At 46.4% G+C, this 17,463-nt stretch overlaps 1 protein-coding gene across 1 annotated transcript in view; it reads left to right on the top strand.

Moving 5' to 3' along the window:
• Positions 1–17,463, top strand: part of LOC130119791 (SH3 and cysteine-rich domain-containing protein 2-like) — a 35,354-nt gene that overhangs the window by 17,300 nt on the left and 591 nt on the right. Inside the window, exons 3-9 of the mRNA XM_056288388.1 lie at positions 2,844–2,938; positions 7,337–7,421; positions 9,518–9,633; positions 10,419–10,488; positions 10,727–10,836; positions 10,937–11,025; positions 16,002–16,020. Coding sequence (XP_056144363.1) covers positions 2,844–2,938; positions 7,337–7,421; positions 9,518–9,633; positions 10,419–10,488; positions 10,727–10,836; positions 10,937–11,025; positions 16,002–16,020 — 584 coding nt within the window. The remainder of the gene's footprint in view (positions 1–2,843; positions 2,939–7,336; positions 7,422–9,517; positions 9,634–10,418; positions 10,489–10,726; positions 10,837–10,936; positions 11,026–16,001; positions 16,021–17,463) is intronic.

Genomic DNA, 17,463 nt, shown 5'->3' with positions numbered 1-17,463 from the left:
AGGTACGCACAACTGTTAGGGCCAGTCTTTCAGACTCAAACCTGTAGTCTCCGAAACACAGATCCCGACACATACAATACATGATCTAACCCACAACCCATTCAAAGTCCATCCTTGTGGAGAATGTTCTTCCCACGTCTTTCCCTCGGTAGGGGATGGACTTCACAAAACCCGAAGACAGAAAATGCAAAGATGCAATTGAGATTGGGGCGTCCGGGTAGCGTGGCGGTCTATTCCGTTGCCTATCAACACGGGGATCGCCGGTTCGAATCCCCGTGTTACCTCCGGCTTGGTCGGGCGTCCCTACAGACACAATTGGCCGTGTCTACGGGTGAGAAGCCGGATGTGGGTATGTGTCCTGGTCGCTGCACTAGCGCCTCTTATGGTCGGTCGGGGCGTCTGTTCGCGGGGGAGGGGGTACTGGGGGGGAATAGCGTGACCCTCCCACGCGCTACGTCCCCCTGGCGAAATCCCTCACTGCCAGGTGAAAAGAAGCGGCTGGCGACTCCACGTGTATCGGAGGAGATAGGTAACACTTTAGTACGGGGAACGTAGTCACCATTAATTAGGTGCTTATTAGCATGCAAATTAGCAACATATTGGCTCTTAATTGGTCAGTTTTATTTACTCATTAATGCCTTATTCTGCATGGCCTTATTATATAACCAGTAAGCCATTAACTATGAGTTTTCCCTCTATAACCTCAGAATTATTGCTTATTAGTAGTACCATCTCAATATGCTTTGCTTAGTATGGACTTTATAAGGTGGTAGTACCACAAGAAGAGTTATTCTCCCTTACTAACACTTAATGAATATGGTCTGTTCTTACATAACAAAACACAAAACTACAAGTGTTAATAGTGTTAAATTACTGTAAATTAAGTTTTTGTTACTTAGAATATGTTCCCCATACTAAAGTGACATCTTGATCATTACTAATTCACTAGTAATTAAGCTTTTTTATGTTCCCCATACTAAAGTGTTACCAGGAGATATGTGGTAGTCTGCAGCCCTCCCCCGGATCGGCAGAGGGGGTGGAGCAGCGACCGGGACGCCTCTGAAGAGTGGGGTAATTGGCCGGATACAATTGGGGAGAAAAAGGGAGGGAAAAAAACCAAAACCATTTGAGATTCACTGTATGTACTGCAGTAAGTAAAACTACGGGTCATTTCGCGCAGCTGTTTGTAGTGTTAGTGGGCTACCAGTTCCACACATTGTTGTATGGTAATATTTATTTGTGTCTGTCAACCCAAGAGATTTCTTTTTCTTTCTTTTTTATGAAGGTCAAGACAGGAATACATCCATCACGTTTACAAATGGGCTTGCCATTAGTTTTCAGCGGGCAACGCATCCTTGATATTTTATGGTGGGCGGATTAGCATTCATGGATGGTACACGTCTATTCTCAGTCCTTGTTGCTTGTTTGTTCCGGTGCCATACTTCTACTGCCGATTAAAACATTAATGTTTCACACAAAGGGACAAGAATTCATATTAATGTCAAACACCTACAGGTATACATATATATATATGATTCTAGATGCTGTGCATGCATTGCATTTAATCCTGGCTTTTCCCAATCTCTCACCAAATGCTAAGTCCCTGTTTACCACACTCTCCTTACTCAGTGTCTTTTGTTACCTATTAAATACTGGGGGAAAAAAACTTATTTTTTTATGGAGAGAACACTATCTATTAAGACGAACAAACATGCAATGTGACAGTACGCTATCATAAATTACCATAAACAGAGGAGAAAAATATGTGTAAGCTCAAGCAGATAACATGCATACTTAACATCAGTGCAGGGTCTGAGATGACAAGGTAGTTAACACCGTCGTCGACTTGTGTTTGTGTTTACATCCTTGATCCGTTCTGCAGCTTGTGTGGAGGCCATATACCAGTCCAGTACAGTACAACCCACTTCATCTCTGCAAAATCTGCTTCCTGTTTACGGATTCCTTCCACCTTTGGTCTTGCACCACCATTTTATTTTGTATGCATCACGTTTTTTTTCTTTGTTTTTGTCACTCTAACGAACCATCTCATTTTAATTGTACTCCCACATCCCCATCACCACTGCACAAGCCTCCACACTTCTTCCTTGTTAAGCTGGTGAAGGAGCCACATTTTTTTTCTTGATGAAAATAATGGGAGTGTCTGCTTCAACACTTTTCCATTGGTTGTTTGTGTCTGTCAACCTTCAGTCGAGGATGGATGGATGGACTTAGTCGTGTTTCCTTCAAAGACAAAGGCTATGCTTAAGCTATAACAGAACAAAAAAAAAAACCCAAAACAAAACATCACAACACCTGCTGCCGTTTTTCTCTGAGATTTCTGTAAGAGAGAGAGAGAGAGAGAGAGAGAGAGAGAGAGAGAGAGAGAGAGAGAGAGAGAGAGAGAGAGAGAGAGAGAGAGAGAGAGAGAGAGAGAGAGAGAGAGAGAGAGAGAGAGAGAGAGAGAGAGAGAGAGAGAGAGAGAGAGAGAGAGAATATTTTGGCGAGTTAAAACCAAATAAGTCATGAAATACCCCCAGCTGCTTTTCCAATCTCCTCTTCCACGTTTCGGAAGGAGAGGCCGAGCTGTTGATTATGAAGCCACAAGCAATAGCTCTGCTAGCGGTGCAGCGGCATAAAACTGGGACAGCACTTAATTTAAATCTCCACTTGAGACGAGAGACACTCACCAATAAGACCCAAGTTCACTGTTGTTTATTAGCACTTCTTTTTTTTGCAGCTGTGCCAGATCCCTTTACCCTTTCATTTACCCTGCTTTGCAGTCTGTGTCACTAACCGCTAACTTTCTGCTACTCTGATCCGCCCGTCTCCGGCCCTCTCCGCAGGTAACTCCAAACAAGCCCTGCGCTGCAGAACCTGCAAGCTGGCCGCTCACCTCTGGTGCACCTCGGAGCTGTCCCAGCTGCCCTGTCATGGGAAGGTGGGTGTCAAACTAGCGGAATCTGATATCACCGTGGTGGTGTTGTTCCCACGACATCATAATTAACGTCACTCCAGGACCATCATTGCAACGGACCAATCACATTGTTGTGATGCCATGCCTTAGTGACATAGGGGAAAAGACTGGAAATATACCAAAGCTAACCTAACCCTAACCTTTGCTCTAATTAACCGATAGCTTAAAACCAAATCCCACAACACTCCCCCCCCCCGAGTGATTGGTCAGTTGTAATGATGGTCCTGGAGCAAAATTAATTACGATGTCGAAGGAACACCACCAACCTGACGATCAGATCAAGCTACCGTCATGCTACTATAGTGACCCCTGACACATTCCAAGGTTTGTCTAAAATTTTCAAATGAGTTCAGTAAGTTCCACATTTATTGACAAGACAGCCAAATAAGTTGTGCACACTAGGAATTCAACTTAAGACTTAAGGACACAAAGACATGAACATCATGTTTTAAGATATGGGCGGGGGGGGACCCCAAACAAACAAAGACCTCTAGCTTCATCAGAAAAAGTGTCAGTGTACCTACTAGTATGAGCTGATTGGGATTTTTTTTTATTCTGTGCGAAAAAGTGAAAACTAGCAGTATCTGCATAGTGGTAATCTACAGTATTTTCAGTTTGTTTTTGTATCTGTGGCATATACTTATTTGTAGGAGATACACTGTATGGACAAACGTATTGGGACACTTGCCCATTACACCTACAGGAGCTTTTACGACATCCCATTCTAAATCCATAATCATTAATATGGAGTTGCCCCCCCCTTTGTAGCTATAACAACTTCCACTCTTCTGGGAAGGCTTTCCACAAGAGTTTGGAGTGTCTGTGGGAATTTTTGCCCATTCATCCAGAAGAGCATTTATGAGGTCAGGCCCTGATGTTGGATAAGAAGACCTGGCTCGCAATCTCCGTTTCTTGTTCATCCCAAACGTGTTTGAAGGGGTTGAGGTCAGTCAAGTTCTTACACACCAAACTCACCCAACCATGTCATAATGGACCTTGCTTTGTGCACTGGGGCACAGTCATGCTGGAACAGAAAATGGGTCTCCCCAAACTGTTCCCACAAAGTTGGAAGCATAGAATTGTCCAAAATGTCTTGGTATGCTGAAGCATTAAGATTTCCCTTCACTGGAACTAAGGGGCCTAGTCCAACCCCTGAAAAACAACCCCATACCATTATCCCTCCTCCACCAAACTTTACAGTTGGCAAAATGCATTCAGGCAGGTAACGTTCTCCTGGCATCCACCAAACCCAGACTCGTCCATCAAACTGCCAGACAGAGAAGCATGATTCGTCACTCCACAGAACACGTTTCCACTGCTCTAGAGTCCAGTGGCAACGTGCTTTACATCACTCCATCCGACACGTGGGATTGTGCTTGGTGATGTACGGCTTGCATGCAGCTGCTCGGCCATGGAAACCCATTCCATGAAGCTCCCAGTGCACAGTTTTTGTGCTGATGTTAATGCCAGAGGAAGTTTGGAACTCTGCAGTTATTGAGTCAACAGAGCATTGGCGACTTTTACGCACTATGCGCCTCAGCACTCATTGACCCCGCTGTGTGACTTTACATGGTCTGCCACTTCGTGGCTGAGTTGCTGTTGTTCCTAAACACTTCCACTTTTCAATAATACCACTTACAGTTGACTGTGGAATATCTAGCAGGGAAGAAATTTCACGAACTGACTTGTTGCAAAGGTGTCAACCTATGACAGCACCACGCTTGAATGAATTGAGCTCTTCAGAACGACCCATTCTTTCAGAAATGTTTGTAAATGCAGACTGCACTGCTAGCTGCTGGATTTTATACACCTGTGGCAATTGGTCTGAATGAAACACCTGAATTCAATGATTAAGAGGTGTGCCCCAATACTTTTTTCCATATAGTGTATATTGCAGTGATGAGAAGACAAACAAAAAAATAATACATACGAAATGAAAATGACCTACGTATGAGGTTTTAGTAGTGGTTTCTATTTCAACTCAATGTACAATACACAAGGATCACACAAATAATATCATGGGTGGCACGGTGGCCCAGTGGTTAGCACTGTTGCCTCACATCAAGAAGGTCCTGGGTTCGAACCCCAGGCTGTCCCAGGTCCTTTCTGTGTGGAGTTTGCATGTTCTCCCCGTGTCTGCATGGGTTTCCACCGGGTACTCCGGTTTCCTCCCACCATCAAAAAGACATGCAAGTTAGGGTTAATACTCCTGCCCTGTGCCCCTGAGCAAGGCAATGGAAAGAAGAACTGGAGTTCTTTCTTTAGATACTAACTGTATGTAACTGTACTAATCTTTATATTAATATATTAATATATAATGTACTCATTATGTAACATTATTACAATATTCAGATTTGTATGTTAAGAATTGTTAGTGGGTCTTGAAGTCATGTCTTTGAAATATCATGCTGTCAAAATGTCATGTCAATTCAGTATAAAGTGGATTTTTATGCTGATGTGACCTTTCACTCCTTTTCATTAATAACACGAGCTGTGTTCACGAGTGTAAATGCATCTATACATATATCAAACTGAAAATTACCAAGATAAACTTTTAAGATCTGGAAACATTTCATAAGAAATGTGTCTTAATTATATACAAATTGTTGAACTGGCATGGTGATGACTGGCTGTGTAGCACACAGCCACACACACAAACACACACATTCACACATTTATTTCTGTTGGGAGCGAATGAGGCAGAGGGTATTAGCATGCAGTAAGTAGCAAGACCTTCAGAAAGCAACTCAGAAACATTTCAAGAATGGCTGATTGTAAAAGTGTAAGGGGCAGGAGGGCACAAAGGACACCAGTAGTAAATAATTGGCGATGCAAAACCTGTATTTTTTAATGAATCATAGCAACCAGTCCTCAAGGCCTCCCTGTCCTGCGGGTTTTCATTGTAACCCTGCATATGTAGGCCTGCTTGTACCAACCAGTCATTATCATGGAAGAAAGAAACAGAAACACTTTGTCATTTCATTCCATGCACTTGCGCACAAGAAATGAAATGAAACATCATTTCCCTCAGCCCACAGCAGTGCAACACAACGACAAAAACACATATTCAAACTACAAGAGCACATATATCCAAACTAACACAAATATCTAAACTATATATATATATATATATATATGTATATATATATATATATATATATATATATATATATATCACTGTCCAGGAGAACGTATGCCAGTCAGGATGACTGTTGGAACTGCCAGTCTGCATGGGCTAGCAGTTAGCTTAGCCTGCTCCACTTCCGCGTCCTGTCAGACCTCCCTCAGTGTTTCCACTTCGGGTACAGCGCTGGTCAGGACCATGGTCCTTGGGCCCACAGGATGCAGTAGACCAAGCTCCCTCAGCTGATCCAATGCTAGCTCTCCCAGCCAGGCACCTTCGACGCACCTCCCCACACTCCACAAGACGACACTAAAAACACAGTCAAGGCTAGGTGAGGCCACCGCCAGACTGCCCTCGGTGTTATCGGAACTGCCGGTCTGCATGGGCTAGCAGTTAGCTTAGCCTGCCCGGCTTCCATGTCCTGTCAGACTGCCCTCGGTGTTTCCTCTTCGGGCACAGCTGCAGGCAGGGCCGTGGTCGCTGGGCCCACAGAACAAAGCAGACCAAGCTCTCCCAGCCGATCCAGCGCCAACTCTCCCAGCCATCAAATAAAGACACAACTTAGATGTGGACAATGACGTTGTATGGACGGTACTAGGTGAGGCCGTAAGCATGAATTCGCACTGCCATCTTCCAAAACTGGTACTGGGTGAGGACGCTGCAAACCTGAATTTGCCCTGCCATCTTCTCGCAGCAGAAATGGTGCTTAATCATTTCGGTGGGCCAAATCTGGCATACTTACATAAGTGCTGATTGGCTGAGTAAGTGAAAGCAGGCCTATGTATGTAGGGTTACAACGTAAGCCTGCAGGACAGGGGGGTCTTGAGGACTGGATTGGGATAACCGTGATACCTCCACCGAAAAGCTGATTGCACTTATTGCAGTGTGAAAAATGCAAAGGTGTCCATGTCTGTCTATGAGCCAGGGTGTGTGCACAAGTGAGCGTGCCGTGATAACGTGCATCTTATCTGGGCCACTGCAGATTGTCAAGGTGAATTAATGGTTTAAAATTAGCAGCAACGAAAGACAGCAGGGATGCTTGAAGGCTTCATTCTTTTCCTTTTCATTTCTCTTCTTTTTTTTTTTTTGAGCTAGCAGCTGTTTCATTAATATTGATGTAATTTAATTCATGTCCGAAATTGACTAAAAAGAGATGGTCTCCCACCAGCTCGTTTTAGTCTGTATTCAAGGAATAATGGAAATGGTAAATAATTATCGTTTCACCACTTCTCCATTAGTCGGGGGCGTTCAAGCGGAACTTCAGTTCGCCCGTGCTCGTTAATGACCAACTGGCTGTCGTCAAGGAAGTCCAGCCCAGCCAAGGTGAGTGTAGCAAGTATTGTGCGTGTGTGTGTGTGTGTGTGTGTGGGGGGGGGGTTGCATATTGGCTTTTGTGTGAGTGTGCTTACCAAGTAGACTGTGCCCAAGTCATTGTGTGTGCACATACTGGTTTGTGCATGTGCACTGTCTTTGAGTCTTTGTGTTTAAATTGTTCATGCATACTTCCTTTATTCATCTTCATCTATACATACAAACATGCATGTCTGCACCTGTGTGTTTGTATGTGTTAAGCTATGTTTTCTGAGCGGGCAAATTTTTCTTTTCTTTTTTTTGCTATACCTTGAATATGACTGAATGGTAGCATGGTGGTGCAGTGGTTAGCGCGGTCGCCTCACAGCAAGAAGGTCCTGGGTTTGAGCCCTGGGATAGTCCAACCTTGGGGGTTGTCCGGGTCATCCTCTGTGTGGAGTTTGTGTGTTCTCTCTGTGTCTATGTGGGTTTCCTCCAGGAGCTCTGGTTTCCTCCCACAGTCCAAATACATGTAGGTCAGGTGAATTGGCTGTACTAAATTGTGTGTGTGTGTGTGTGTGTGTGTGTGTGTGTGTGTGTGTGTGTGTGTGTGTGTGTGTGTGTGTGTGTGTGTGTGTGTGTGTGTGTGTGTGTGTGTGTGTGTGTGTGTGTGTGTGTGTGTGTGTGTGTGTGTGTGTGTGTGTGATTTTTTTCTTTACATACTTCTCAATTAATGATTGTTTGTGCCTCTTGTTGTCTATAGCACCACAATCAAAGTCAATTAAACTATCGCCATTACTGCTCCAAAGCTAGCTGGGCCTCTGCCAGACCCATAAGTCTACAACCTCTAAAACACACACACACACACACACACACACACACACACACACACACACACACACACACACACACACACACACACACACACACACACACACACACACAATATCCTGTTATGATTATGCTAATAGATGGATTTGTGAAAGATTAAAGTTGGGATTTAGGAGGAGTTAATTTCAGTTAAATTTATATCAAGGAACAGTGATGTCAGACTAGGCAGTTATATCCTAAAGATGTGTATCATGGGACAGGAAATTATTCTTGCTAAAAAATGTGGATCATAATCTCCTTGTTTCAGAACGGCTGATACAGCTGGAATGAAGCTGATACTAACATAAATCACTTCCAGTGCATCAGCAGACGGGCTGTCCACGCTCAACATGATGCCCATGAAATTGCAAGAGGGACAAGTCTGATTTGAGACTACTGTTTTAAATATTCCTCCTCTTCGTAGAAACCCCCCTTTTTAAAGTGAACTCTGGTGCACCGTGCCTTTCACTCAGGGGCACAAATGAGCTTTGTCCCATTCTGCTACTCTTTGGCTTTCATATGAAACTCCGCAAGTCGGTGTAGCTGCAGTTTATGCACACACCCATGCAGTGCACCACCCCAGAAAACATCTTTCTCCTCTTTATTCAGCCGGCTGTGAAGTAAAGCAGGCTTGTAGGAGGGCAAACCCAACTTCCAACTCCAGAGACCTCCAGACAGCATGCAACATATTGCAAGTCTGCAGCAAACCTCAGACCGCGCAGTCACGGCGTTGAGGGCGTTCCTGCAGGAATTAATCTCTTTGTCCCCCTCCTTACCTCGCTTTACTGTGCTGAGACTACATGGATACCCCTGCTTTTAATACTAGAAAGATATTTCTTTGAAAATTTTAAAAAAAAACATCTAAGTTTTTAATGTCACTTTCATTTTTGGACATTGTCCACGCACAGATCTTAAGTGGGCCATTCCAGTCCAGGCTGACGGTGTCACAGCAGGTTATATTTAGACCCTCCACAATGACATGGTGGTCATAGTGTGCAGATGAAGGTAGTCCTTCATCTAAATGTATAGAAATGCATATGTGCTACTGTGTGTGTGTGTGCGTGCACGCGCGTGTGGTATTGGTGGTCAATGTGAAGAGCAGCTTCTTCGTGTGTGTGTGTTTATTTGTCTTTGTGTTCCTGGGCTGTGCATACACTCATGTGCTCAACATAAGTGCTCATGTGTATGTGTACACATGTTCTTCCCATGTGTGTGTGTTCACATGTTCTTCCCATGTGTGTGTGTGTGTGTGTTCACAGAAGCTGGGCGGGCACGTGTAGACCCCGTGTATGCCGCCTTACGCTACGGGACGTCACTGGCACAGATGAGCCGCTCCAGTTTCGGCAGTGTGTCAGAGTCACCCACCCGCAGCCTGGTACGACACCACCCTCCAGCCTGGGACGGGGGAGGTCCCGTATGATAATATCCCAAACCCGCATGCATACATTACTGACCAGCATACAAACCCTATGTGACGAAGTTCTTCCTTACTTATGGTGTGGAAAAATGGCATGGAAGTGCTGTGTTTTTACAGATCATATGAAATCAACACACGTCCACCATCGAAATAGGGACGGTTGGCGTCCGGGTAGCGTAGCAGTCTATTCCGTTGCCTACCAACACGGGGATCGCTGGTTTGAATCCCTGTGTTACCTCCGGCTTGGTCGGGCGTCTCTACGGACACAATTGGCCGTGTCTGCGGGTGGGAAGCCGGATGTGGGTATGTGTCCTAATCACTGCACTAGCGCCTCCTCTGGTCAGTCGGGGTGCCTGTGTCGGGGGGGGGGGGACTGGGGGGAATAGCGTGATCCTCTCACGCACTACGCCCCCTGGTTAAACTCCTCACTGACAGGTGAAAAGATGCGGCTGGCGACTCCACATGTATCGGAGGAGGCGTGTGGTAGTCTGCAGCCCTCCCCAGGTTGGCAGAGGGGGTGGAGCAGCGACCGGGACGGCTCGGTAGAGCGGGGTAATGTACCGGATACAATTGGAGAGGAAAAAAAGGGGGGGGGCAGAAATTGCATTGGCAGGGTTGTGTAGCGCAGAGAGAACCACCGAGTTTTAACTCCCACTCCAAGTTTTATCCTCCTTGACTTCCCCTGCTAACAACTTGTCCCCCTCACAGTGTCTTGTTTCCTCTTTATTCCCTTCTTTCTCAAGGGGGAGGGAGGTGAGGAGAGGGAGCAGAGACAGTGCAGTATAGAGGAAGAAATAACTGCAGAGACAGGGGGTAAACACTGTTGTGCATCCGTGTCTTCCTGGTATACGTGTTTGTGTTTGTGAACATGTACATCCGTGCTTCGGTGCGTGTTTCTTCTAAGTGTGTACTGCATCATGTCACCTTTGCAGATGTGCATGCATACTGTGTACGTGCAGGTGGGACCGACTGCATGCAGCTGTGCTGATTTACCATGCATGCACGGGTGCACATGCTCATCGTGTGTGACTGACACCTTTCTCTCCAAAAGTTCTCCCCCTGCTGTCAGATGCCTCCGTCCCAGAGGGCGGGGCAGCCGTGGAGGAGGAAGACGGGATTAGTGGGCAAACGCAGACCCCCGTGGAGGAAAGTGTTGTGAAGGTACTGATCCCTTCCATGGTATATTTTTAGCCTGTTTGGATTTTTTTCCCAAGAGAGTTTGTATGGATCAGTCACCTCCTGCCCTGCCTCTCTGTCTTAGGTGCCCAAGCATATCGAGGTGCGTTCCATCCACACCTATGTGGCCCTCTACAGGTTCTTACCCCAGGAGCAGAATGACCTTGAACTACAGTGAGTAAAACACATAAGAGACTGCATACAAGTGTGTGTGTGTGTGTGTGTGTGTGTGTGTGTGTATGTGTGTGTTGTGTGTGTGTGTTGTTTGTGTGTCTCTGTGGTTGTGCACATGTGTGGATTTGTGTGCTTGTCCTATTTGTGTGTGTGTGTGTGTGTGTGTGTGTGTGTGTGTGTGTGTGTGTGTGTGTGTGTGTGTGTGTGTCTGTCTGTGGTGTGGACTGGTATCATTGGTGGGCATGGCATTGGGAAAGTCAATGCAAATGGACTGCGCCTCCTAAGCCTCTGTGCTGAGCATGGCTTGACCATCACAAACACCCTCTTCCAATTAAAAAATAAGCACAAAACATCCTGGATGCACCCACGCTCCAAACATTGGCACCTCTTGGACTACATCATTGTGAGATGCGTTGATATAAAAGACGTCTTACTCACTCACTCATCTTACTCACTCATGCAATGAGAGGTGCTGAGTGCTGGACAGATCACTGGCTCATCATGACCAGGCTCCAGGTGGAGGTACGCCTTGCTGTTCGTCTCCAAAGGTCAGGAAAGAAGAGGCTTGACTGTAACCGGCTAGAAAAGGTTGAGGTCCAGAACAATCTCCGCCTGCCTCTGGCTGAAAACCTGGAAGACATTGAGCTTCTCTTGAGCACAGATGATTCCATTGACAGGAAATGGTCTTCCGTGAGCTCCAGACTCTACAAGGCAGCATCCCAATCCATCGGTTACAAGAGCAGAAAGCACCAGGACTGGTTCAATGACAACACAGGCACAATAACTTCCATACTCAAAGGCATGCATAAAGCATACAGTGCTGTCCTCAACATTCCCACATCAGCTACACTCCGGCAACAATGGCAAGCATCCAGGAGAGAGGTGCAGTCAAAATTGCGTGCCCTGCAGAATGAGTGGTGGATATCGATGGCAAATGAAATACAAACCCATGCAAATAGAAATGATATGCACAACTTTTATGATGCAGTGAAAACCATCTACGGCCCAAGAAACTGCTCTGTCTCCCCCCTGAAGTCTGATGATGGTACCACCCTCATAAAGGATCAGAAACTCATCACAAAAAGATGGGCAGAACATTTTTAGACTCTTTTGAACCAGCCCTCCCTAACAGATCCCTCAATCTTGGATGAACTACCTGTCCGCCCCACCATCCAAGACCTTGACCTTCCACCAACCTTTGAAGAGGTTCATTGTGCAGTTAGGTCGCTAAAAAATAACAAGACCCCTGGCCCTGACAGTATCCCTGAAGATATTTTTTAACAGGGAGGCTACCTCTGCACCCATGCACTTTTCTTGTTCATCTCACACATATGGAAGAATGAAACTGTCCCTCAGCAGTGGAGGGATGCTAACATAATCTCCATATATAAAGGCAAAGGAGACAAGTCCCTCTGTGGCAACAGCAGTGGCATTTCACTACTGGCTGTTGCTGGAAAAGTCCTGGCCAAACTCATGCTACACAGGCTGGTAAAAAACATCTCAGAGGAGCTGTTGCCTGAGTCCCAGTGTGGGTTCAGGAGGAATAGGAGTGCTGTGGACATGGTGTTCACAGCACGGTAACTCCAGGAGAAGTGTAGGGAGCAACACCAGAACCTCTTCACAGCCTTCATCGACCTGTCAAAGGCTTTTGACACAGTCAACAGGAACATCCTATGGAACATCCTCCTGAAGTTTGGCTGCCCACGAAAGTTTGTCAAGATCATTCAAAGATTTCATGTGGGGTTGATGGCACGTGTGACCATTGGAGGAGGCCAGGAATCCGAGCCCTTCAGGGTGTGCACCGGGGTACGTCAGGGGTGCATCCTTGCTCCAGTTCTCTTTAACATATTCCTCCTGTGTGTGACATTGCTGCTCCACAAGGAAATCAGGAAGGACAGTGGGGTTACTGTGGACTTCAGACTAGATGGAAACCTATTTAACATCCGTAGGCTCCAAGCGGTCACAAAAATGACATCTGAGCAGATCATCGAGTTACAGTATGCAGATGATTGTGCAGTTGTGGCCCACACATCCGAGGCACCACAAGCTACCCTTGCAGCTGCTGCAAGGGTGTATGGTAGGCTGGGGCTCTCTATAAATGTGGCAAAGACTGAAGTAGTATGCCAGTGGGCATCTACTCCTCCATCTCATTCAGCAACCTTCATCATCTCCGACAAACCACTTGCAACAGTGGAATCCTTCAAATACCTGGGCAGCTTCCTCTCTGACAACTGCAACATCGACAGGGAGATACAAAACCGGATTAAACAGGCATCATCCTCTTTTGGCAGACTTAGGAGAGGGGTCTTTCAAAACAAAGACCTCAACCTCCACACCAAAATATCTCTCTACTTGGCAGTTGTCATCACGACTCTCCTCTGCAGCCGTGAGGCATGGACCCTGCACAGACGCCACCTCAAGATGCTTGAGGCCTTCCACATCAGATGCCTAAAATGCGTCCTGAGGATAACCTGGCATGACTGAGTGCCCCATACTGAAATACTCTGCAAGACCAACTACATCAGCATGGAGGCTCCCGTCACCCAGCACCAACTTTGATGCTTGGTCACGTCATCAGGATGCCAAAGGAGCGCTTACCCCATAAAGTGCTGTATGGCCAGCGACATCTTGGCCGCCGCTTGGCAGGGGGCCAGAAAAACGGTACAAAGACCAACTGAAGACCATCATAAAAAAGTGCGGCCTGAACCCGAGCCAGCTGGAGGACACTGCCGCCCAACGCTCCATCTGGCGGCAGCTCTGTCAACAAGGAGTGCAAAAGCTCGAGATGGACCGCGGTGATCGACGGACCAGGACACGTCTGAAGAGACATGAAGCCAGTACCACACCTACACCCCCAGTCAGTGGTTTCCCTGTTCTGTCTGTGGCACACAGTGTTGATCGCGGATTGGGCTTTACAGCCATAAGAAAGACTCACAAGTGACAGCGGCAGGACTGTCATCATCGGACACGACGGACAAACTAAAGCTGTCTGTCTGTGCACACCTGTGTGTTTTTGTGTCCATGTCCTATGTGTCTATATTTGTGTGTATTTGTTTGTGTGTGTGTTTGTTTTGTGTGCATGTCCTATGTGTGTGTGTATGTGTGTGTGTGTGTGTGTGTGTGTGTGTGTGTGTGTGTGTGTGTGTGTGTGTGTGTGTGCACCTTTGTGTTTTTGTGTGCATTCCCTGTGTCTATATTTGTGTGTCATGTTTGCATGTCTCTGTGGGTTGTGCACACCTGTGTGTGTATGTGTGTGTGTGTGTGTGTGTACACTGGCATGTATTTGTGTGCATTTATGTGTGTATTTTTAAGCTTGGTTTCGCAGAAAATAAAAAAGGTCCCCACCATCTGCAGAGGACAGTGTCGGGGTGCCCTTAAGGACACCTAATTATAAACTCTAAGCCCGTCACTGTCTGCACAGAGCTGGCTGGCAAAGCTGCACTCCAGCAGGGATGAGGATAGAGATTTAAACAACACGATATAGTGCGAGAGACATATGGAGAGACATGAGTGAGAGAGCAGTGTGAGGGACTTAAAGAGAAGGAAAAGGAGAGACAAGGAGCAAATATGGAAGTGCAAAGGAAACCCGAGGGACAGCGAAAGAAAGATGTGTGTGTGTGTGAGTGTGTGTGTGTGTGTGTGTGTGTGTGAGAGAGAGAGAGAGAGAGAGAAGAGAGAGAGAGAGAGAGAGAGAGAGAGAGAGAGGAGAGAGAGAGATGAGAGAGAGAGAGAGGAGAGAGAGAGAGAGAGAAAGAGAGAAAGAGAGAAAGAGAGAGAGAGATGATCATATAGGGCAGTAGTGAGAACAGATACCCAGGAGATGCCACATACAGAACTCGTTCAACTGGGACAGCAGCTTCTCCCTGTGTATCTAGGACATTCTGTAGCACCCTGGGTGGAAGACATACGTTATGTGGATAAAAGTTATTAAGGCTCAACATAAAACCAGTTGTGTGGTTTTCCCAAGCTGACCAGATTGACCCGCAGATCAGGTCACACACTTTACATACAGTGTGCAAGTGGTGCATTTAACAGACATCAGGATTTTGATGTGACTTGGCTTTGTGATGGTCATCACAATTATCCGCTGTGGTTTGATAATGTAATCGTTGTGTGTGTGTGTGTGTGTGTGTGGTGTGTGTGTGTGTGTGTGTGTCTATTTCTCTCTCTCTCTCTCTCTCTCTCTCTCTCTCTCTCTCTCTCCTCTCTCTCTCTCTCTCTCTCTCCTCTCTCTCTCTCTCTCTCTCTCTCTCTCTCTCTCTCTCTCTCTCTCTCTCTCTCTCTCGCTTTCGCTCTATTGCTTTCGCTCTATTTTACACACACCACACACCACACACACAACCATCATCATCATCAGCAGCAGCAGCAGTCACTCGGGGTGGAGTATGACTGTCCTCTTTCTAGGTCCTTGTGGGTCTTCAGGTGGACGTAGAGGCCAATCCTGGAGCCGCATATTTTGGGGCAATGTGGGCAAGGCTGTGACGAGGTGGTTGATGATGTGGTTTGGGCCTTTCTGGTAACCCACTCCTGTCTGAGTTTGCACTTGTTTTCAACAGCACAGTGGAGTTCATGGTTGTAGCGCCCAGCACCCTCACAGACAGCCAGTCTCCAAGCCTCCCTGTTTTTTGCTGTTTGTTCCCAGGTGTTAAGGTCGATGACAAACCTTTTGATGTGGGCCTTGATGCTATATTTATATTGCTTCTTTTGTCCCCCTGGGGGATGCCGTCCTGTCATGAGCTGAGAGTAAAGGTTTTGTTTCAGGAGACAAGAGTCAGACATGCGGAGGACATGGCCAGTCCATCTCAGCTGATGTTGTGTGATAGTGGCAGTTATAGTAGGTATGTTGGCCATCCTCAAAGACGCTGAAGTTAGTGCGCTTATCCTCCCAGCTGAGCTTAAGGATCTTCCTGAGGCATGAGACATCGCTGTTGGTATGCCTTGAGTGCCTTCAGGTGCCTGCTATATGTGGTCCACAGTTCTGACCCATACAGTAGAGTGAGCAGCACTACTGCTTAGAATTTTTGTTTTGACCGGAAGGTCGCAGTTTTCAAAAAACATTTTACTCAATCTCGAGAAGGCCCAGCTGGCACAACTGAGACAATGGTGAATTTCAATGTCAATGTTGGCTTTGGAGGAGAGAAGGCTGCCAAGATATGGGAACTGTTCCATGTTTTCAAGTCTAGTGTTGTCTACAGAGATGGATGGGGGCAGAGCAGGCATATTTCTGTTGGGTGGGGGCTGTTAGGTCTTTTTTATGTTCATGGCCAAGCCAATCTGCTTGTTTGCCTTTGCAAAGGCATCCAGTATGTTCTGTAGTTCCTCTTCTATGAGGGACACTAAGGCATTGTCATCAGCATACTGCAGCTCTGTGATGGATGTGGTGGTAGTTTTACTTTTAGCCCTGAATCTGTTAATATTCAGAAGATTCCCATCAGTCCTGTACAGGATTTTGACTCCCTGAGGCAGATTTTGACCCGTGAGGTGGAGGGTAGCGGCAATGAAGACAGAAAACAGGGTTGGGGCAATGACACAGTCTTGTTTAAATCCTGTGTGGACCTTGAAGGAGACTCTGTCTCATCTCCATAACTGCTGATTACTCTAGCTAACCTAGTAGTTGTAGTACTCTGATATATTTGTCAGGGCAGCCTATTTTTGACAGAACTAGCCAGAGGGCCTGACGGTTTATGGAATCAAAAACTTTGGTTAAGTCTATGAAGGCCATGTACAATGGTTGATTCTGTTCCTGGGCTTTTTCTTGGAGTTGGCGAGCTGTAAAAATCATGTCCAGGGTGTCAAGAAAACCGCTCTGGGATTCTAGCAGAATTTCCTCTGATATTGGGAGGAGTCTGTTGGCCAAGACCCTAGCCAGGGCTTTCCCTGTGGTGGAGGGCAAGGGAAGGCCACGCTTTATCCCCTATCTTAAATACAGAGACAATGAGTGTGTCCCTAAGTTCTACAGGGATTTCCTTTTTCTCGTATTTTAAGTAGCAGGGCATGGATATGTCTTGAGGAGTGTAGGTCCACCTACCCTAAGTACTTCTACCGATATTCCATCAGAACCAGCAGCTTTGTTGATTTTCCTCTTCCTGATGGCATCCTGGACTTAGAGTAGGCTCTTAGACTAAGTAGTGCTGCTATGTCCTCCTCTTTGGCTTGTTGAGGGAGTTGTTGGAGGGCATCAATCTCAGAGCTAGAGTCCCGGTTTAAAATGTCCTGGGAGTGCTCTTTCCACTTCTCTTTGACTCATTGTCTGTTAGCAGTGTGTAACCACCTTTGGAGCGAAGGGGCATTAGACAGCAGTGGCTGGGACCGTATATATTGCTTTAGTAGCATCAAAGAAGCCTCTGGTATCCCCAGCATCTGCAAGGTGCTGGATCTCAAGGGCCTTCTTTGTCCACCACTGGTTCTTCATTTCCCTGACCCAGCTTTGGATGGCTG

Source organism: Lampris incognitus, chromosome 10 (genome assembly GCF_029633865.1).
Source record: "Lampris incognitus isolate fLamInc1 chromosome 10, fLamInc1.hap2, whole genome shotgun sequence".
NCBI classification, from domain to species: domain Eukaryota; kingdom Metazoa; phylum Chordata; class Actinopteri; order Lampriformes; family Lampridae; genus Lampris; species Lampris incognitus.
This window is presented reverse-complemented; position numbering and strand designations above follow the sequence as displayed.